Source organism: Dasypus novemcinctus, chromosome 7, assembly GCF_030445035.2.
Source record: "Dasypus novemcinctus isolate mDasNov1 chromosome 7, mDasNov1.1.hap2, whole genome shotgun sequence".
Classification (NCBI taxonomy): Eukaryota; Metazoa; Chordata; class Mammalia; order Cingulata; family Dasypodidae; genus Dasypus; species Dasypus novemcinctus.
The window spans coordinates 1,737,171-1,760,177 of record NC_080679.1 but is presented as its reverse complement, the minus strand read 5'-3'; the positions used below and the strand labels follow the sequence as shown (position 1 = coordinate 1,760,177).

The 23,007-nt window shown below is 57.8% G+C and overlaps 1 protein-coding gene across 1 annotated transcript in view; it reads right to left on the bottom strand.

The window, feature by feature from the left end:
* KIF1A (kinesin family member 1A) overlaps positions 1-22,785 on the bottom strand; it is a 92,531-nt gene extending 69,746 nt beyond the window's left edge. The window contains 2 exon segments of the mRNA XM_058299749.2: positions 3,997-4,161; positions 22,683-22,785. Of these exon segments, the coding sequence (XP_058155732.1) occupies positions 3,997-4,102 (106 nt within the window). The 5' untranslated portion in view covers positions 4,103-4,161; positions 22,683-22,785.
* Positions 22,786-23,007: the final 222 nt, after the last annotated feature.

Here is a 23,007-nt window from a genome sequence, read left to right as displayed (position 1 = left end):
GAAAGAGCCATGTCCGCCCCTCGCGCTCCGGGTTTGTGGAGTCGCCTCTTCTGTTCTGCATGCTGGATTCTGGATTGTGCTTTTGCGTTCCAACATCGGGAGCCCGACCGCCCACGGCTGGACTGCTAAGCGTGGCCCCGGCTGAGCTGAATCCCGTCGTTGTCTTCCTCATTTCAAGGACTCCTCAAGCCCTTTCCGTTCCGGAGAAGGAAAGCCGCTGTCCTCCAGGGTCTCCGGTTCCCCAGCGCGCCCTCCATGCTGGGCCTCCTCCTGCTCCCGTCTTCTGCGTTCCCGTCCTTCCCACTGGCCAGGCGCGTCGCCGCCATCCCACACGTGCAGGCCGGGTTTCCGGCTCACTCGCGTTGGAGAGGGTCAGCTCTGTCGGAGCCTGCACGCTGCTGGGAAGTAGCCCGGGAGGCTCCTGGAACCCCGCGTGGGCTTGGCCCCGAGCGTGGGGGAGGACGAGGCCACCGTCCACATGAGAAACGCCAGCTCCAAGGCCTGCCGGGGACCCTACCTAACGCGCTCGAGCCCCGGGCTATCCCTGTGGCTGCCCACGAATCCGGCTCGGGCCTCCAGCCAGGGGCGAGCTCTGTGGTCAGCCCCCCGGGGCCCGAGCACTGTCCAGGTCCCCGCTCGCCCTTCTGAGCAGGTGGGCGCCGTGTGTTCCGCGGCCTGGCAGCAGGGCCGCCCCCCAATTCCCGGGCCGGTGCGTTTCATCTCCAGGGCTGACAAAGCCACTGCGCCTTCTCACCTCATCCCCCTGTGCCCAGAGCTGTCAGGGCAGAAGGGCAAACGGGGAGCCTGTCCCCAGTTCCCCTGGAGGGCAGGCGTCGGGGCCAGGATTCAAGGGGTGCTGCCCCCCACAGTAAGCCGCACTTTCCCCAACCCTGCCCTCCCGGCGGGGGTGGCTGGGCCCCAGGACCACCTGCCATTTGCCTCCTGAGGCCCACCTGCTCCTCCCACCCGCGCCAGCCCTGGACTCCACCTCTGGCCACGCCAGACTCTGCGAGTCACGGCTGAGAGGAGCTGTCCAGCCTGCAGGCTGCCGCAGGGCGGCCTTGAGAACGGGCTGCCCCTTACGACGGGGGTGACGGTCTGCCAGCCCGAGGGACAGGCCCCAGTCAGGCCATCGCCAGGCAAAGCTTCCTCGGCTGCGGCGGTGCCGGGCCCCCCCCCAGGTGAGCACCGGGGCCCGGGCTCTCCTCCCCGGCCTGGGCCGGAGCTTCCTGCTTCCGGCCCTCTCTGTGTCTCCGCCTGAACCTCATTCTCCAGGGAGGGAATCGGGCCCCACCTGGCCCAGCCTTTTGGAGAAGCCTCACCCAAGGGTCACACCGCAGGAGCCGGCCGGCTCTCAGGGCCCGATTTTCCGAGGCCCACGGCCTCCAGCCACCGCAGGAGGGCTGGCTCTTCTGCTCGTCCTGCAGGTCACCCCAGGGGGCGTGGTTCTCGTGACCCGGGCGCAGGCGGAGTCACCACTGCCCCTCCTGCCAGGACCCCCAGCCACTGCCTGAGGGGGCGGCCGTTCCGCTGGGCAGCCCCAAGGCACGGCTTCCTGTGGACACTTGCGGTGTCCTGAGAGGCTGGACAAATGCCCCGCCTGCTGGCCCCTCAGGACGGTGTGCACGTGTGTGCTGGTGGTGGAGGGGTCCGGCAAGGCCAAGACCCCCTGCCTGGGCAGCCCCCTTCATCGGCCTCCCCACCCCCCACTCCCATGGTGCTTCCAGGGGTCCCCCTCCTCACCCCAAATCCTGCTTCAGGCTCTGCTTCTGGGGTCCAAACGGAGGCGACCCCACTCCAAAGAGCAATGGCTCGCTCATAGGCATGCAGCCACGCCCACGCTCACGGGCCCCGAACTTAGGGGGGCCTCTGCGACCCCCCACAGCCGGTCAAGGCCCAGCTCTTCCAAGATCACCCCCAGCCCAGACCCCACCCCACAGGCCCCAGGGAGCCAAGGGCACCCCTACAATGCCCAACCCTCACCCTCCTCTGCCCAGGGGCCAGTCTCTGGGCAGCGACCACATCGGGCCTGGGGCCCCACCGCAGGGGTCCCCGCCGTCAGGCCTCATGATGACAGACGGGGTGGAAGTTCATGTGGGGAGCACCTGGGCGCAGGCCAGCCCCACGATGACCCGAGAGCCCAAGGATGAGGTGGCAGGTGCAGTTGGCTTGGCACAAATTACACACCTGTGCCTGCCCATGAGGGTGCCTGGGGCTGCACCTGTGTGACGGCGGTGCCAGCTGCCATGGGACTGCACCTTTATGATGGCGGGGCCAGCTGCCTGGGGCTGCACCTGTGTGACAGCAGCGCCAGCTGCCTGGGGCTGCACCTGTGTGACGGCAGCGCCAGCTGCCTGGGGCTGCACCTGTGTGACGGCAGCGCCAGCTGCCTGGGGCTGCACCTGTGTGACGGCAGCGCCAGCTGCCTGGGGCTGCACCTGTGTGACGGCAGCGCCAGCTGCCACGGGGCTGCACCTGTGTGACGGCGGTGCCAGCTGCCACAGGACTGCACCTTTATGATGGCGGTGCCAGCTGCCTGGGGCTGCACCTGTGTGACGGCGGTGCCAGCTGCCACGGGACTGCACCTTTATGATGGCGGTGCCAGCTGCCTGGGGCTGCACCTGTGTGACGGCGGTGCCAGCTGCCACGGGACTGCACCTTTATGATGGCGGTGCCAGCTGCCTGGGGCTGCACCTGTGTGACGGCAGTGCCAGCTGCCTGGGGCTGCACCTGTGTGACGGCAGTGCCAGCTGCCTGGGGCTGCACCTGTGTGACGGCAGTGCCAGCTGACTGGGGCTGCACCTGTGTGACGGCAGTGCCAGCTGCCTGGGGCTGCACCTGTGTGACGGCAGTGCCAGCTGCCTGGGGCTGCACCTGTGTGACGGCAGTGCCAGCTGCCTGGGGCTGCACCTGTGTGACCGCAGTGCCAGCTGCTGTGGGGCTGCACCTGTGTGACGGCAGTGCCAGCTGCCTGGGGCTGCACCTGTGTGACGGCAGTGCCAGCTGCTGTGGGGCTGCACCTGTGTGATGGCAGTGCCAGCTGCCTGGGGCTGCACCTGTGTGACCGCAGTGCCAGCTGCCTGGGGCTGCACCTGTGTGACGGCAGTGCCAGCTGCCTGGGGCTGCACCTGTGTGACGGCAGTGCCAGCTTCCTGGGGCTGCACCTGTGTGACGGCAGTGCCAGCTGCCTGGGGCTGCACCTGTGTGACCGCAGTGCCAGCTGCTGTGGGGCTGCACCTGTGTGATGGCAGTGCCAGCTGCCTGGGGCTGCACCTGTGTGACGGCAGTGCCAGCTGCCTGGGGCTGCACCTGTGTGACGGCAGTGCCAGCTGCCTGGGGCTGCACCTGTGTGACGGCAGTGCCAGCTGCTGTGGGGCTGCACCTGCAGAGACCTCAAGCGCAAGCTGCCGGCTGAGCGCAGAGACCCCAGAAGAGGAGAGCGCCTATTCTTGGTGTGAGTCGCCAGCCTCAGGGCAGGTTATGCAGCAGTAGAGGACCTAAACCCCCCCGGACCCCAAACAAGCACGAGTGCCCGCGTCAGCAGCACGCACGGGCGCCTTTGCGGGGCGATTACAGGAAGGGGCCTCACGGGGTGTCCAACTGGGAAAATCCCTAACGGGGGTCTGCTCCCTTTTCAGCCTGCGAGTTGCACTCAATAAAAAAGCTCGTAATGAGGAGCCAGGGGCGGCCCAGTGCGGCCCGTCTCTCCTCCCTTCAGCAGCAGCACGCTACGTGCGCACAGCAGGGTCCGGGGCACGGCCCTCCTTCCACCCGCCTCGGCAGTGCCCTTCCTCTCCTTCCTGGTCATCGCGCTTGCGCAGGCCCCGACGGCTCAGAAGGCTCAGCGATGACTGACATTAGGAGCAGAGCAGAGCCGAGGAAGCGCCCCCGGCCCAGGGCCGCGCAGAGGACAGCTCCTGGCGCCGAGCCGCCGGCCGGCACTGACCGTGGCCCGAGGTGCCGCCCCGCCCGCCCCGCCCCGCCGGCCCCACTCACTGGTGGTGCTGCCGGACATCTGGATGATGCACTTGGAGTCCCGGCTCATCTCCCGGGAATTGAAGGGGCGGACGCGCACCGCCACCTTCACCGAGGCCCCGGCCATCTCCGCGGCCTTGGTCGGTCACTCCAGCTGCAGCGGGACCCCCGTCAGGGCAGACGCACCTGGGGGAAGAGAAAGCAAAGTGAGGAGCGAGACCCGAGGGGAGGGACGGGGCTGTGGGCGGCCATCTCCGCTCCCATCCAAACCCGCCGATGACAGCCCCCAGGGCGGAAACCCGCGAGGAGGAGGCAGCCGCAGACGAGAACCCACACCAGCCGCCACGGGAAGCAGTGGACCGGTGGGCCCGGAGCCCGCCCCACAAAGACTCCAGGCGCCTCTGGGAGGGTCCAGAAACGCGCATTTTGGGGAAGTCAGGGAGGGAGGGTTAGGCCCCAGATTTCCAGCCCCATCAGACTGAACCACGGAGGCTCCCTCCAGCCTGGAGGCCCGAGGCCCCGCTGAGGTGGGCCTGAGCGTCTACCGTAGGACGAGATGCCCGCGGGACCCCAGCCCCCTGCCGCTGCGCGCCAGCGTGCGAGTGCAGGACCCTCCTCTGGGAAAACTGACCAGGACGGGAGAGAACGTGGACAAATGCCAGAAGGCGACAAGCCCACCCAGGCCCAATGGCATCCAGCCAACTTCCACTGGCTCGTAAATGTGGGCAGCCGTGGGACAGTGAGAGAAACTCCTCCAACAGACTCAGACTGAGACAATCAGAAAAGCAACGTGCAGGAAGCAAAGATAATGCAGGTAACAGAAGAAAACTTCAAAACTTAACAAAACCTCGCTGTGAATAACAGAAGAGAAGGTACTAGATGCATGAATGAGTGGGGAATACCATAAAATTTAAGGAACAGGGAAGCAGCTGTGGCTCAATTGATTGGGTTCCCATCTACCATATGGGAGGCGGTGGGTTCACATCCCGGGGCCTCCTTGTGAAGGCACGCTGGCCTGTGCCCACAGAGAGCTGGTGCAGCAAGAGGATGCAACAGAGGGAGACAAGCAGACGCAGAAGAAAGCACAGCGAATGGACACAGAGAGCAGACAGCAAGCAAGCTGCAAGGGGTGGGGGCAAATAAATAAATTTTAAAAATAAATCCTTAAAAAAATTTTCGAACAACATTTAAAGACTGTTTGGGGACATTAAAAACATGAAAACAAATGTAAAGAGTCAAAAGGCCAAAATCTAAAATTAAGGTTTCTGTGAAATCACAGAAAATAAAGAGAGCCAATGGGGGGGGGCTATAAAGATTAAACTTGAGAAAACATGATAGGGCTAAAGGCCATGAGTTTCCAAACTGAAGGTCTCTACCTAACCCTGCCCCACATAAAGACAAACACCCACCACAACACAAGTTGTGAAATTCCAGAGCCCGGGGGCTAAAGAGAAACAGTCACAAAGGAGGAAACAGTCACAAAGGAGGAACAGTCACAAAGGAGGGGGACCCAGATGGCACGGGGCCATCGTCCACAGCACGGATGCCCGAGAGCGGAGCCACGCTTCAAGATGTCTGAGGAAAACAAGCCCAGCCCAGAGCTCCACGCCCGGCAGACCCCAGACGCCCACGCCCCAGGAGGACGCGGGAACCCTGCGCCGGCCCCTGAGGGAGGAACGGGGCTCGAGGAAGACGCGGATAAGGCCGCAGCAGCCGGGGACGCCGGAGTCGTCTCGAGGCGCGACCCTGGTGGGAAGGGCGCTGGGGGAGGACACGGGGCATGTAGCGGGGACAGCTGTGCCGCACGGAGCACGGTCCGCAGGGGGCTTGATTAGGGACGGGCAGGGGGAGAGGCCTGCGCTGTTGCTTATTCCAGATGGAATGTTCTGCGATAAAGAAAATGCAGCCGCAGCACATTCTTTGGTTTAGCAGGAAAGAATATTTACTTTGCCCCAATAATGTAGACACGAAATACTAACCACAACAAAAGAAATACGGAGGGAAGGTGGGGGAGAGAGCCGCGGGATGGGGTGGGCGCCACGGCGAAGTGGTACGGGAACGCTGCGTCTGTCACAGCGGGGAGCAGCCAGGCACAACCTAAAAGCAAAATGCGAAGAAAGGCAGCCGGAGCAGGCGCCGAGGGACTTGGAGGCAGGTGCCAGGAGAAGCCCCTGGAAGAGCTGTGAGGGGCCCGGGGAGGCACAGAGGCTGCGCTGCACTCTGGCCTGACCGTGACTGTCCACACGGGTCCCCGTGATGAGCCTCGAGACCAGGCAAAGAGAAACAGGGCACGCGGCGGCCTGCAGGCCACCTGGGCCGCGGGTCGGAGCTCAGCCCACAGCCAGGCCGGGGCTTCGGCATGACCAGCCCCCGCCCCAGCCCCACCACCGAGCGCCACCGGAGGCTGCGCGGGAAATGGCAGTCACAGAGGTGCCAGGGAGCTGCCGCCCTGCTGGCTCCGCGGCAACCCCTGCGTGGATGCGAAGATGCCCTCCAACGCCGAGCCAAGGGCGCAGCTTCCGGGAGGACATGCGGCGCGCAGGCGCTGTGCCAGGCCCTGACTGCGCCGTGCAGGTGGACGGTCACCAGCGCCTGGAGCCACGCGCCCAAGGTGGGGCGAGCAGGGAAGGGCGCGTGTGGCAGAGGCCCCTGCACCAGCCCCTCCCAGGACCGCCCCACGCTCGGCTCCCAGGATGCCCCCCCCCACATGCTTGGCTCCCAGGACCCCCCACGCTCGGCTCCCAGGACCCCCCCATGCTTGGTTACCAGGACCCCCCCCACACTCAGCTCCCAGGATCCCCCCCACATTCGGCTCCCAGGACCCCCCCACGCTCGGCTCCCAGGACCCCCCCACGCTCGGCTCCCAGGACCCCCCCCACGCTCGGCTCCCAGGACCCCCACCCGACACTCGGCTCCCAGGATCCCCACCCACATTCGACTCCCAGGACCCCCCCACACTCGGCTCCCAGGAGCCCCCCATGCTTGGTTCCCAGGACCCCCCCCACACTCGGCTCCCAGGATCCCCCGCACGCTTGGCTCCCAGGACCCCCCCCCACATTTGGCTCCCAGGAACCCCCCCTGACGCTCGGCTCCCAGGACCCCCCCACGCTTGGCTCCCAGCAGGCCCCGGGTCCCAGCGAGGGAGAAAGCATCACCAGCGGCCAGTCCGGGTTGGCTGCCCGTGTGCCGGGACCGGGCGGGGGTAAAGGGGGGGCAGCAGCCAGGCGCACGGGGTCCCAGGTGCCAGGGTGGGCAGAGCCTCAGCCTCCACCTGGCGGGAGGGGCATGGCCTGGAGATCCTCAGGGGCGCAGGAAGTGGCCTCCCCAGCGCTGCCCGTGCTGGGGGCGGGGGGAGGCCCGGCGGCCCCCAAGCCCACCGCGGGGACAGCAGGCCCTGGGCGAGTCCAGCCTTTTCCCGCCACTGTCGCAGGTCTGCCAGGGGCCCCTCCTCCTTCTGGGTGCACGTCCCTGCAGGGCCAGTGTTGGGGCCCTCCTCCCCAGGGAAGGTTCTAGAAGAGCCCAGGCACAGACATTCGTTTCCCCAGAGAAGCTCTGCCACGCCCGCCTCTGCGGCTGCGCAGGGCACCGGCCGGCCGAGCTCCAAGCTCTCTGCCTGCGTCCACCCTCCTGGAGGGCCGTGTCCAGGCAGCCCAAGGCATCAGGGCCCCGGGGGCAAAGGAGGGTGAGGGGGCCGGCCCTCGAGAGAATGGGCTGCCAGGACCTGCTGGTCCCCCAGCCGGCGAGGCTGAGTGTGGGGCTCTCAGCCCAGGCCCCCAGCCGCGACCCATGGAGCTGACCGGCCGGCAGACGCCCCTCCAGCCCCGACCACACCCTCACTGGTGGGCACACCTGTCTCTCCCTCCCTGAGAGAGCAGGTGAAGCGGCACGCTCCTGCGTCACTGCGGCTCCGCTCCACCCGGTGCAGGGGCTGACGTGCGCCGCTGGCTTCCGTCCCCAGGGCAGGGGACCGTCGGCCTCACCAGCGTGCCGACCCAGAGCCTTGCAGGACTCGGCCACACCTGGTGATGCGAAGCAGTAGAACAGGACGCAACAACGGATCAGAAATCACCTTCACACACGAGAAACGAGCCTTACAGAGATGACCAGAGCGTGAGATGGCTTTAAACAAGCACTGTTTTCAAGAACGCCTGACGCCGTCACCTGAAGCCTTGTGCACACACGCCCAGCAGGAGTTTGGCCTCCAAAAGAGTGGGAAAGGGGATTTCACCCGGAATCAGGAAAGCAAGACAGCCGGTCCTACGCAGGGGAGACGAGTCTGCGTCGTGGGTACGGCTGCCCCAGCTCAAATTCACGCAGGTATCCCCAAGGCCACGTCCAAGTGGGCGTGCAAACTGCACATCGCGGGGAGCTCACAGCCAGGGGACCTGGTCCTGCCTCCAACTCAGCCATGGGACTTATCCACCTGGCCTCAGTTTACCCAGCTGTGAAGTGACAGGGTTGGAGTGGACGACCCCAAAGCGATTCTGCCCCGTGGCCCCCGAGACCCTGTGGAAGGCTGGTGGAAATCCCCGTGCAGGGATGGAAAAGCAGCAAGTTTGAATGAGAAGGAAAAGGCACCGGCTGCTCCAAGAGGGCACAGATGAAGCTGACCGGCTGGACATTCACACCTGGAGGAGGGGGTGCTCACCCAAGAGGGGCTGGGGGCTGGAGATCAAGGCCCCCGAGAACAAGGGGAGAGGCGGCCTGCGGCAGGACAGGAGCGCCGTCAGTTACCGATGGCCGGAAGCCATCAGAAGCAGAGTTTAGCCTGATGCGAAGAGGGGCTCCCTGGGTGACCATCTGTTGCTGGCTAGGATGACCTCGGATGTCCATTAAGTAGTGAACCCCCCATCACTGGAGGCATCTAAATACACAAAGGCTGGTGGTGGGCTGAGGCTCTACAAAACCCCTCCTTCCACCAAGGGAGTCGTCCAGCTCACACGCCCGCCTGCCACTGCCGTCCCTTGCGAGAATCTGGCCAAAGGGCCTCCCCGCAGGTCCCAAACTTGCATCTGTGGAGAAGGGCAGGGATGCACATCTGGCCCACATCCCTGGGGACCCCAGGCCGAGAGCAGGAGGCACCTGCCGAGCACCCCGGGAGCACAGGGGACCCAGGTGGATTTGGGGCTCGAAACCGCCAGGTGCTGCCCAGGGCCGGCTCCCGGGCTCCCCAGAGCTCTGCAGAAGAGAACGACTCCTCGGACAAACGCGGCTCTTCCAGGGGCCCAGCAAACGAGGAGAGCACCCAAACCACCCCCCGGCAAGGGCCGGAACCTTCTCAACACGAGCAAGAGCCCAGGTGGAGGAGAGCAGACTTCTGACCACTGGACGCACAGCCAGCGATCCCCCCAGGCCCTTGAGCCTCAAAACGATTTCCTCGTCCAGTGTCATCTCAACAGCGCACGCGTCTGTCCAGCACCGTTCCACCTTCCTGTCCTGCAGTGGGCTGAAGAGACACTCCTTTCTTAGAGTCCACGTTTGTTTCCTTATGTTGGAAAATCTCACAGAAGCAAGGACGGGGATTCCTGTGAGAACATGAGCTGGAACAAGATTTCTAGCATTTAGTACCACACTTTGTGCCTTAAACAAAAGTCTACATCCACTGACTAAGTATTTCCAAGTACTGAAATTGGAAATAATTGGAAATAAAGAAAATATTTATGAAAGCAGATGTTCAATGCCAGATTGCAAAATTTTCAGTTCTCCTCAAATTTAGCTTTTATAAATTCTGAACAATCCCAGTAAAGAAAGCATTCTGACAGGATGATGCTCAATGGAGGTGTTAAGTTGAGAAAATTTCAAAACCTAAGAAGAAAAAGGAGAATTCTCCTACCAGCTATCACATATGCTATAAAGCGGTAAGAATTTCCAAAGCCTAGTAGTGACACATGAAGAGAGAGCAGTGAAAAAGATTAAGCATGCACACACAGACACACACACACCCCGACGCACAAATCCAAGAGATGATAAGGCAGCTTGTCAAATAACTTGGCGTGATTGGTAATGGGACAATTGACCATCCCATATTCAAAAGTAAAGCTAGAACTTTACCCGTAAAAGCAATGTGAGAAAACGGAACGCCATGCCTCAGCTCTGCGGTGAAGGGCATGGGTTAAAACAAAGCACAAAGCAAAGGAGGGCTCTGCTTCCGGGGGGATGGAGTGGCTAGCCGCCGAACAACGCTCCCACCATGCACAACGAGAAAAGCTGGACAGTATTTAAAACTTGCTTAAAGGAATCCAAGAGCTACGGAAGCAAGGAGCAGCAGCTGGCCAGGATTCCACAGGGGAGACTGCCCAGACAGGGCGCGAGCTTCAGCACAGCTTCCCGGGGAGCATTTGCATTCTGGTCACGGGGCAGGAAGCTGGGAGTCTGGAGTCTTCCCAGACAGAGAGCTGTTGCTGAGGGATGGAGAAAAACTGCAGAATTTGGGGTTAGAGAAACAAACCCGAGAGGCCAAGGCCCCAGAAGAAGGGAGAGGCAGAGGCCTACGGAGACCTACGTCTTACAATGGCCAGTTTTCCCTTAAGACTTGCCAAATTCTGAAAGAGAGGCAGAAGTTAAAAAAACCCAAGCACAAAGCCTCTGACAACCAGGTAAGAGTCTTCCAGTCTCGTGGGCTAAGAAGGTGAGCATTAGAGATCCGGGTCCACCAGGAGGAGGGGCCCAGTGGTCACACCGAGGTCCACCCTGAAAGCTCCAAGAGCTGCAACCCAAAACCAAGGGAGAACTATAGATAGAACAAGCCCAGGCAAAACTGCAACCCCACCCTGCCTCAGCAGGGTCTCTGCCTGGAAGAGAAAAAGCGAGCCATCTCTGATGGACAACATCATCCAGAGCCTCTTCAGTGTTTCACAAGACAATGTCTGGCATCAAATTAAAAAGTGCTAGACATGAAAAAGGACAGGACTATATACCTAAAAACAAAGGAAAAAAGGAAACATGGCCATATACGATCCAGATGGGGGAGTCTTCAAATAAAGATTTGAAAATAGCCATGATTAATATATTTCCAACAAGCGAGAACAAGATGGAGAAAATAAGTGGGAAATTTTGGTAGAGAAACGGAATCTATAAAAATCAATCAAATGAATTCTATAACTGAAAAATACAATAACTGAAATTAAGAACTGAAGGGATTAGATGAAAGTGAAGAGTGTTAATGAACTAGAGAACAGGTCAGTACAAAATATAGAAAATTATAGAACAGAGAGAAAAAATAGAAAATATAGAAATGAGTTTCAGAGAAATATAGGACACATGAAATGATCTGACATGCATGAAACTGGAATCTAAAAGGAGAAGAGATGGATGGAGAAGAAATATTTTAAGACATGACCAAGAATTGCCTAAAACCACCGAAGTATATCAATCCACAGATTCAAGAAGCTCTTCAAACACAAAGCACAATAAATACAAAGAAAATTATACAAAAGCACCTCATAATAAGACTGCTGAGCACCAAAGAGGAGAGAAAAATCTTAAAAGCAGCCAGAAGACACGTAATTTTTGAAGAAGCAAAAATAATGTCGACAACTGATTTCTCAACAGAAATGATGGAAGCCAAAAGATAGGGTTTGAAGGCTCAACATTATCATGGAAGTGGTAAAATTAATTATATTAGGTTGGTCAAGGAAACACTGTAATTTCTAGGGGAGTCATTAAAAAAGCAGAAAATGTATAAATAACAAGTTAATAGAAGGAAAATTAGAAGAAATTTAAAGTCAATTTTATTAATCCAAGAGAAGGCAAAAACGAAGAAAAATAGAACATAAAAAGCCAGCCAAATGGAAAATAAGTTGACATAGATAAGAGTTCAACTCAATTAATATGGCTGAAGTACTCCAAGGAGAACATTACAAATGTCAGATCAAATTTTTAAATTTATATTCTGTTTGTGAAAAAGACACCTCTTAACTAAATATGAAGACAAATGAAGAGGTCAAAATAAAAGGATAAAAATCTTTGGTTTGCTTGCTCTGTCGGCTCCTGAGAAGGCAAAATGATACCATATACGTACATTTAAAGTGCAACAAAATTTGCCATATGCTGGTCATAAAGTAGGTTCAATAAATTTCAATTTTTAATTTGTATCATAGGAGCATGTTCTCTGACCACAGTAGAATTAAGCTACAAAAAAAAAGAAGGAAAGTGGGAGGGAGGGAGAAAAATCCAGCACAAAGCCCCCAACTGCTTAAACATTAGGCAATACGCTTGTAGATAACCCATGGGCCAGAGGAAGAGGCAAGCAGGCTGTGCATCAGAAAACAGTCTGTCCTGAACGATAATGAGGATGCCACGCGTCAGAACCTGCGGGACGCGGCGACAGCAGGACTCGCCCGAGGGTGGAGCTTTCAAGGCTCCGCGTGGGGAGGCGTGGGCAGGCTCAGGCCGACGCAGACCCCGGCGTCCCCGAGGAAGCTGTGCCTTCCCTGGGGCGGAACCCGAGGCCCCAGGGGCTGCCTTGAGAAGCACCCAGCAGCTCGCCTCCACGGGGCGTGGCACGGCAGAGGTGGAGTGTGGCTGTGTGACGATACCACGGCCATGCTTGGACGTGTGGATCTGAGGAGGGGTCCGCGCAGCGAAAGGGACTCTGTCACATGTCCGCACGACTCTTGAAAGTCCACGAGAGGGTGATGTCCCTGAGGGAGGAGGGCTAGAAAGAGGGAAAACAACGGAAACGGAGCCCTGTGCAGAAGCCGGGAATCGACTCGCTTCTCAGGCACACGGCAGACGGTCCTTTTGACAAGAGCCCCTGGTGCCAGAGCCGTCTGGGGATGTGATTTCTGGGCCTTGTGGGAAGGTTCACGGGGCACAGCAGGTTTCTTTGCCATTTCCTTCTCTGCCTCCTTAGAATTCAGCTCTCCTGAATCTGCTCAGGCGCCCCAGCTGGCGGCCAGGCCATCTCCTCTGGCCTTGCATCCTTGCACAAAGGGCTAAGGGTGTTTCTCAGTTTACCTTTTCTGTTATTTTGGGGGCATTTCAAGAGGGAGAGAAGGAAGCATATTATTTAGCACTATAGAGCTAAATAGCAAAAGTTCAGCAGAGAGGTTGAAAGAGGTTGTAGATGGGGGGCAAAATCTGCTGATTTTCTCAATGAATTTTGTAGATTTGTGTGACTCTTCTAGACGGTGTTACAATTTAAGATAAAAATAATTATTTTAAAGCGATCACCAAAAGGATTAGGTAAAGCAAAAATGAAAAACAAAACCACATTTTGGAATGACAAACTCTGGTGTGATTGTGAAGTCAAATGCAGCTTGACCATTAAAATGAATATTTGTCAATGGACAGAAAAATGGTGAACGAGAGACTTCTACTTCCAGCAGTATGGAAATTAGAAATTCTGTATAAATAACAAACATTAGAAGGAAATAAGAAAACTCCTCAAGAGAACAAAATAAAGGGGAAAAAATGAAGGAGGAGCCGAGATTAAAGTGTCAACCTAGAGACATGTATTGATACCAGGAGCCCAAAGAATTGGATTTCACCTGCTGAACGGGGGATGGAAGACATGGCCTCAAACACACACAAAATCAGACTTGGAACTAGGTCACCAGAAAAAGTTGCATCCCCCAAGGCTACACACCATCTCAGTGAAATGGAAGGCTGGAGAAAATCTATCTGCCATCAAAGGGACATATAGAAATTAGTCTGAATGGCTCTCCACTCCAAGTGGTGAAGAAGCAATTGTTTCTGAGAACTTGAGCCCACAGGCCTGTGCTAACGCAGATTTTGGTTTCAAATTTACAATACCTGCATGATTATTCAATCCCAAGGTTAAAAAAATTAGCTCAGAATAGTTCTCAGGTGTTAGCCCCAAAGCACCTAGCAAAAGCAAACACAAACTCTCCCTGGAAAATGCTTTCCTCTTTCTGAACCCCATGATTCCTACAGATGAAGATCAGTTCAAATGTGAGCTCACAACGCAGAAATACCGAACACACGGAAAAGCAGTTCACCATGAGCAAGAGTGAGAAAACATTAAAAGAGAAAAGCAGAATTAAATCCTCAAGGATTTCAGATACTGGAATTGTCAGATACATATTATAAAATACATATGCTTAAAATGTTCACAGAAATGAAACAAAATGGGAAAAAATGGGGTAAAATACAGAAAAGAACCATGCAGAACTTTTAGAAATAAAAATGTAATCATTTACATTTTAAAACTTACTGGACAAGTTAATCAGAAAGTTTAATGGAGGTGAATAGAGAATTAGTGAACAGGAAAATATACCAGAAAAAAAACTAGCCAGAATGGCCCCAGAGAGACAAGTGTTAATGGAACACGGAGGAATTTTAACACTTCTCACTGATAGATCAAGCAGATAAATAATTAGTACAGATACAGAAGATTTAAATAACATGTTAAGCATTAACTCACTGACAAATATGGACTCCTGTTCCACAAAACTAGATAAACACATTCTTTTCCAACACATGAAACATTTTCAATATTTTATCATGCACTAGGCCATAAGTCAACTTTCAATAAATTTTTAAAACTCTGTATCAAAGGAATCATATTATTTGAGCACCACACAATTACATTAAAAATCAATGAAAGATAACTAAAAATCCATACATTTAGAAATTTTTAAAATGCTCTTCTAAATAACTAATGCACCAAAGAAGAAATCATGATGGAAATATAAAAATACATAGTAGTGAAAGAAAATGAAAACAAGCAAAACTTATGGGACTTCCAGCCACAGTGGAGCAACAAGGACCAGACTTAACCTCCCACTCTAAGACAGCCAGAAACCTGGAAAAAAATATATGACAGTAACATTTTTCAGACATTGAACAACAGGCAGTGTAGGGCCGTGATTCCCAAGAGAAGGCAAACATCCTAGGTGAGCCCTACAATTGCTCCAAATCTTGCTGGAGGCAATTTCCTGACTGTAGTCGCAGGGAGGTAGAGCCCCTGCGGTTCGGCAGCTTCAGTGAGCTGAGGGTATGGAACGGAGGTCAGAGTTGGGGTAGGTTGAGGCAGCAGGAAGTTGTGGGTCAGAGTTCTGGGAAGTTGAAAATTGTGCATAATAGAGAACCCCATTTTTAATAAGTATTTCTTATTAAAAGGAGCTGTTCAGTGATAGAACTCCATAAATTTACAAAGGGGTGCCCTTAAGTCTTTGTGGAGTACTAGCTCATGCATGTATCGTTCTAGCGAAACAAGGCTTGGCTGATGGAAGCTTAACAGTTCCCAAAGATCACACAAAATAGAGAGACATGTGTGTTCCTACCAGTCAGGATGGAGAGCCCTTTCTGTGCCCTCTACCCCAGATATTCAGTGGAGACCCCAGAGATGCCATGCCTTAGTAGTGGGGCTAAACTATGTCTGGAGTGAGGGCTATTCTAGACCCCAAGCCTATAAAATCTCAAAAACAATCCATGAAAAGATCAAACTGATCCTCAAGTATTTTAAGTACCTGCCAAAACAAAGCCAAGCATGCTTTACAGAAAGAAAACGTAATTCAGACACTCCACAGCATAATATAGTAAGATGTCATTTTATACAGACTCAACATACATGAATGAATTCAGGTATATGCAATTAGTAATTGAAGAAAATAGAGGCAGAGAGAGAATTTAAATTTTTAAAAATTATTGCTATGATTAATTTTGTTTACTTATTGTTACTAGAGTACTTGTTTGCCTTATTTATTTTAAAAATATGTAATAGGTATGCTTATATAAGAAATACTAAAACTGGGATTTGCTATTATGCACAATTTTCAACTTATAAGAAGGGTCTTGGGATGTATCAGTTGGATAAATAAAAAAGGTTCTACTCTACATGCAATGTCTACATTCAACCAAAATTTACTAGACACATCAAGAAACAGGAAAATGTGACCCATAACCAGGAGAAAAATCAGTCAGTAAAAATGTGAATTGTCCTACGGCCATTAAAGAAACTAATGCAATAGTTTAAATATCTACCCACCAAAAAGCAACATTCAGATACTTTTCATAGGTGAGTTCTACCACACATTCAAAAATCAGATAATACTCATCATACGCAAATTCTTTAAGAACATAGGAAAAAGAGAATATAGCCGTATAACTCATTCATTAAAGCTAATATAATCTTGGCGCCAAGTTAAGCAAGGGAAATTTGAGCAATGACAGTTATAGAACAATTTCACTGATGAACATACATAGAAAAATCCAAGACATTAGCAACATATTAAAAGAATAATTCAGATAGGCCTATTTCAAGAATTCCAAGATGGCTTCACATTAAGATATCTTTTAATGTAATTCACCACAAATCAGATTTTAAAGGAGAAAAAATTATGAGGTACTCATAGGTACTGAAACGGCATTTGATAATTTCCAATTCAGGAACAAGTCCAGAATGCCTGCTACAACTGCTCCAATTCAACGTTGGAGTGGAGGTACTACCAGAGCAGTAAAACGAGAAAAAGAAATCACAGAAAACATAACCACGGATTGGAGAGGCGGAGACTAAATTGTCATTATTTGCAGACTATTTGCTTATCTACACAGAAATCAAGAACCTCAGGCAACTTATCTGAATTCATAGGAAGGTTCAGTATAGTTGCTGGATAAAAGTCCAATACAAAAAAATCGACCATGTTGCTTTTTAAGATACCATTTAAAATACTAACCAAAACTATAAAGTACCTAAAAATAAATGTCAGAAATGCCTATGTTTCATGAGGAAAAATTTATAATTACTGAGAGCATTAAAGAATATCTAAATAAATGAAGAACTATACCCTGTTCATAGAAAAGAAATCTAAAAAAAAACTTAAAAATGTCAACTTTCACCCAAAGCAATCCATAAATGTAATGTAATGCAAATTATATCTTAACAAGGCTTTATTTACAAAACTTGACAAATATCTTCCAGATATGTATACGAAAGAATCAGGGCTGTAAAGATCAATAGCAAGCTTGGAGAAAAATAAGATAGAGGCCGACATGCTAATAGCAGTTTGGTATTATGAATTCCAAAAATAGTTACTGGATTATGCTTGTCAACTGGTCTGTTGGAGGTTTGAGCTTTCCCTGATTAAATTATGATTAGGCCTTTAATTGGGCCATATCAGTAGGACACTGAGTCCCACGGCTGGGGACTCACAGAGAAAAAGACAAGGCACAGAGTTAGCTGGAGTTTTGGTCCTGGAGCCCGGGAAGTAAACACACACAGGAGCAGATATGGCAGAGGCCCTGGGAAGACAGGAGCCGTTCGCCTGACAGTCTAGAGCTGGCCTTGTGGAGAGAGCGGAGCAGCTGAGCCCAGAGAGGAACGAGCCCCGGGAAGAGAGGAGCCCGGGAAGCCTGAGCCCTGGCGAACGCTGCCAGCCAGCTTGCTCCAAAACGTGGCAAATGATTTGGTGAGGGAGGTAACTCATGCTTTATGGCCTGGAAACGAAGCTCCTACCCCTAATAAATACCCTTTATAAAAGTCAGAAGACTTCTGGTATTTTGCATCAGCACCGCTTTGGCTAATACAACGCTCAACTGGTATCAAGACCTAATGTGAAGCTCGAGTAATTAAGACAGGCTGGTACTGGGCAGGGGTAGAAAACTACCACTAGGTCAGAAGAGATCCTAGAAACAGACTGTGTGTGCAGCACTTCCGGCATCTGACAGAGGTGGATCTGCAGATCCCTGTGGAGGAAGGACTCTTAAACCAGGGAGGTGGGCACAAATGGTTCGCCACATGGAAACACAAAATCAGACCCCTCCTTGAGAGTGGAATAATTCCACATGGCTTTTGCCTCCCACATGGGCCGGCTGGCTGCAGTCGCTGCGGTCCTGGAGCTGCCCCCCTCCCCGGTGCCACGGGCCTGCGCCACGCCCGGCTCTAGGAGCGGGTGCAGGGAGGGCCAGGCGGCACGGAGCAGCTGGTGGCCCCAGAAGCCTGGTCCCCACTGACCCACAGCCTCAAGCAGCGACGGTCCAGCCCTGCCACCCATCTTGCTGGCTCGAGCTGCTGAAGAATGGGGAAACTGAGGCCCGCCCTAGACTCACTGGCACCACGAGGTCGAAGGGAGGGGGCCTGCAGGGGGCCGGGCCTGCAGGAGCAGTTAGGGCCAGAGCGCATTGCAGGGCCCCACGTGATTCCCAGAGGGCAGGGGCCCTGCCCCGCCAGCCTCGGTAGACGCTGAGCGACACGGAGGTCCGCGGACAGCCCCCCACCCGGCAGGGCGGCAGGGCGCGCTCCCTGGACACCCCCAGGACATGGACCGCTCCGGCTAAAGCAGCCGGCTCAGCAACGAGCAACCACTGGCTGGGTCCTGTTGTGTCCAGGGCAGTGTGCCGGCCGAGGGTGGGGGTGGGGGAGGAGGAGGAGGCTCGGGCGGGAGTGGGGGAAGGGGAGGTAGAGGGTGGGGAGGTGGGCAGGGGGCACTAAGGGCAGCTCTGGAGGCAGAGGCTGGGCAGAGCCCCAGATCCTCCTCGTACAAGTCACATTGCTTCTGGGGGGCTCCACATGGAGCAGCTCCCCGGCCTCTCGGGGTCCTGGTGCCTTACAGGAGAGGACGGGGCACCTGCCTCGTGGGGTCCTGGGCGCCTTAAAAGGAGGGGACAGCGCACCTGCTTTGCAGGCTCCTGGTTCCTTACAGGAGGGGACAGCGCACCTGCCTCGCAGGCTCCTGCAGCCTTACAGGAGGGGACAGCGCACCTGCCTCACAGGCTCCTAGCACCTTACAGGAAGGGATAGCACACCTGTCTCACAGGCTCCTGTAGCCTTAGAGGAGGGGACAGCGCACCTGCCTTGCGGGCTCCTAGCACCTTACAGGAAGGGATAGCACACCTGTCTCACAGGCTCCTGTAGCCTTAGAGGAGGGGACAGCGCACCTGCCTCACAGGCTCCTAGCACCTTACAGGAAGGGATAGCACACCTGTCTCACAGGCTCCTGTAGCCTTAGAGGAGGGGACAGCGCACCTGCCTTGCGGGCTCCTGCAGCCTTACAGGAGGGGACAGAGCACCTGCCTCATGGGGTCCTGGGCGCCTTAAAAGGAGGGGACAGCGCACCTGCCTCACAGGTTCCTGCAGCCTTACAGGAGGGGACAGGGCACCTGCCTCATGGGGTCCTGGGCGCCTTACAGGAGGGGACAGCGCACCTGCCTCACAGGCTCCTGGCACCTTACAGGAAGGGATAGCACACCTGTCTCACAGGCTCCTGTAGCCTTAGAGGAGGGGACAGCACACCTGCCTTGTGGCCTCCCAGGTACCTTACAGGAGGGGACAGCGCACCTGCCCCGCAGGCTCCTGTAGTCCTAGAGGAGGGGACAGCGCACCTGCCTTGTGGCCTCCCAGGTACCTTACAGGAGAGGACAGCACACCTGCCCCGCAGGCTCCTGGCACCTTAGAGGAGGGGACAGCACACCTGTTTCGCAGGTTCCTGCCGCTTTACAGGAGGAGACAGGGGAAGGCACAGTCCAGCATCCGCCCACTCAGCGTTCACCCTCATCCTCTCCACCCACCCTGAGCCAAGGCGGGAGGAGGGGTGGGCTCTAGACCTGTACTCAGAGAAGTGCAGGTGAGGGGATGCGCCACGTGAGCTCCAAGTGGGTGCTCAGAGCTGGCTTCATGGTGGGTGCAATTCCAGAGGCTAGAGCCACATGGCCGTTGAGTGGGTAGTCTGTGTTCCAGGGAAGAAACAGGGGCAGGCAGGAACAAAGACGGGGAGCAAGGGGCCAGAGACCCCAAGGGAGGGGGCAGGTACGGCCCCAGCCTGTCAAAGGGCCATGTGGGGAAGGGGCAAAGGGTAAAGGCCAAGGCCCAGCTCTGCCCTGCTCAGAGAAAGGTGCCCCGGCACCCGAGCAGGGACGGCCCAGAGCACCTCCCAAGGGTCCTACTGCCCCCTCCCCGGGGCTGCGGGAGCCCAGGGCGTGGCCAGCCCAGCCCCCTGCTTGGAAGTAGGAGACAAGCTGCCTCTGGAGAGCGGCCGCCCCTCCTGCTCCCTGGAAGCCCCCCTGGCCTGGAGCCCTCAGGATAAACACCCCCGGGCAGCAAGCTGGAGGAGGGATCCGGTGAGGGGGACAGACGCAGCCTAAGGAGCTGGGGAAGGGGCCCCGAGGGGAGGCTCAACCACACGGGTCCTGGGACCTTGACTGCGCCCCCGCCCCTTCCAGACCCTCGGCAAAGCGGTGGGGCCGGAAGCAGCCAGTCCCACGCGGTCCCCGAGGCCCTGGGGTCGGGTGCTGGATCAGCCAGGCCTGCGGCCGTGCAGGCCACCTGCACGCAGAGGGCAGCCAGGACCTTCCCGGGCACGGGCCGTCGCGCCCGGGAGTTAAACTCAGGGGCCACGACGTCGGGTGGGACCCCCGGGCCTCCTCCCCTGACCCTGCCTCTGCCCTGGGGCCCCGTGGCTCGGCCAGTCCAGGACCCCAGCCCCTGCTGCCAGGCAGGGGCCTGGCGCGGGGCAGAGGTCACCAGCTAATGCAGGGGAACAGGGCATCTCCAGGCTGTGTCCCTGGACCCCGGGACCACTGGACAGGCGAGGCGTGCAGGGCACGGCCCAGTCTCCAGCCAGTTCTCAGAGGGGCCCCTGGGGATGACGGGGGGGGTCTCCCTGCTGCCACCACCGCCGCCACCAGGGAGGACCAAGGGGGTCGAGGTTGGGCAGCGGGGCGCCCTCCCCGAGGCCTGGGTTTGAATTCTGACTCCGGTGTGCACCAGCCCTGGGCCTCCCCGGCCACCAGCTCCAGCTCTCCCAGGTGGGCGTCTCTGGTGGACACAAGAGGGGTGCAGGGCACTGGGAGCACCCAGAAGGGGGAGACGGACTGACCCCCGAGCAGCCTGGGAGGGGGGCTGATTTGACCTGACCCCGGCCTCTCGCTGCCCCGTGACACACCCCCGCAGAGGCCGTCCTGCCCCTTGGACTGGCGCGCGGCATGGGTGCCCCACTCCCCCTGCCCTCACAGCCAGGTAGGAGCTGCCACCCCACACACCTGGCCTGGATGAGCTCCCCAGAGGCTGGGGGCAGCTGGCCTCCTTGAAGGGAAGGCAGAGGCCCAGGGGCGGCACAGGCTGCCCCACGCCCGGCGGCCTCCAAGGCAAGGCCCAGCGGCCCCTCTGCTTCCCCCAGCCCTGGAGGGGCCCTGGCTGCTCACCCACCCCCACACCCCCCAAGCAAGGACCCCAGCCCTGCCGCGCGCAGCACCCTCCTCAGGCCTGCTGCCCTCACCCCGTGCTCGCACCTCCACGGCAGCCCCTGCCAGGACGGGGTGGACCCCCGCGCCACACCTGCCGCAGCACAGGCGGGTGGCCAACCACACCTGCAAAATGGCCGCCGCAGGTAGAGCCCCAACCCCCCACCTGGGACCCCAGCGCTTCCTATCGAAGGGGCACGGCCTTCCCAGACACAGGGGGCGGGGCGCGCTGCCCTCGGGTGAGCCCCCCAGCCGGCAAGGGCAGAGCAGAGCGGGTGGTCTGTAGGCCTGCAGGGGGGCGCGCCCTGTGCCATGCGGTGAGCCGCGCGTCTCCGGGGCGCAGGCGGGCAGCCTCTCAGCACCCCCCCTCCCCGCAGCCGCAAGCTCCGGTCCGCTTCCCTGGGCAGACTTTAATCCCGGCCATGCGGGCATCCTGCGGAGGCGGGGGCGCTCGGTGGGGGTCCCTCGGCCTTGGGGAGAAAGTCCTTTTTTCCTGGGGACGTGGGCGCGCATCGGCTCCGCGCCTGGGCGACGCCGCGCCCGCGCCCCGCAGGCCCCATGACTTGGCATTCCCTCTCTCCCTTCCCCCTCCAGCTTGCGGCCAGGAGCCCCCCGCCCCGCACCCAGCGCCACGCCTTTCCGCAGCGAGAAGGCTGCATGGATGGTTTTGCAGGGAGCTGGGATGAGGATGGTTTTGAACCGGGCGTGTGGGGGTCTTCGCCACCAGCGTTCCTTCCAGTTATCCGAGCCTGGGAAGCGCCACCAGCCGAGGCGACGCGGCCCCGCAGCCCCCTCCCCGCTCGTGGCCGGGCCACACCTGTTACTGGGCGCTGGCTTCGTAGACAGAGGCCGCGGCGGCGGGCGGCCCCTCCTGGGCAGCGGGTCATTCTGGAAGGGGCTGGCGTCTCTGGGGAAGGGGGCACGGCCCGGGGCGGGGTGGATGGGCGGCCCGGGGCGGGGTGGATGGGCATCCCGCAGCGCGCACAGAGCGAGCCACCGAGCGCTCCCTCCGCGACCCGCCCCGCCCCCCGCCTGTTTTGCTCTCGGCTCCAGCATCCGCCCTCCCCCACCCCGGGGACCGGCCAGGGGCGCGCGCCCCGCCGCCCTGGGCCCGCAGCCGCACCCCCGGCGTTGCCCTCCACCCGCCCCTCCCAGGACGGCCGGGCGCACCCCCACGCATCCCTGCAGGCCTGGCTCCTCGCCAGCGGAGGGGCTGCGGGGGCCTGGGTGCCATGTAGCGGGCCCGCCCGCTGCGCGCCCTTCCCCCTACGACCCCCGCCCGCGCCGGGGGAGGGTCCCGCCGCAGCAGGGGCCGCAGCCAAGGAGCTTTTTCTGCGGGCTCGGCCGGGCTGCGCCTGAAGAACGGCGGGCACCCCTGGATTTGCCCCATTGTTCTCCACGGGGACGGGGGAGGGGAAGGGGCCGTGCCAAGGACGCCGGCGCCGGACCTGGGCTCCGCAGCCGGTCCCCCAGCCCCGGCACGGCGCGCGCGGCGGGCGCAGGTGCGCGATGCGGGCTCGGTGCGGGCTCCGTGCCCTCCGGGGCGGCGCGGGCGGTGGCCTTACCTCCCGGCGTCACTGGCCGCCCCGCATGAGCGCGGCGCGGGTCCCCGAGCGCAGAGCTGCTGCTGCTGCTGCTGCTGCCGCCTGCCCGGCTGCGCGGGGCTCTGTGACCGCGGCGCCGCGTGACGGCCGCGCGCCCCCGGCCCGGCCCTCCCCGCGCTCCTCCCGCCGCGCTGGTTGGCTGCGCGCGGCGCCCGAGCCCCAGCCGCCAGCTGGTTTGTCGCGCGGGGAGAGGGACGGGCGTCGCCGCCGATGCGGGGGAGGGGGCTGGGCAGGCCGTGACGTCACCGCCGGCAGCGCGGCGCGCTCGGCGGAGAGGGGGCGACCC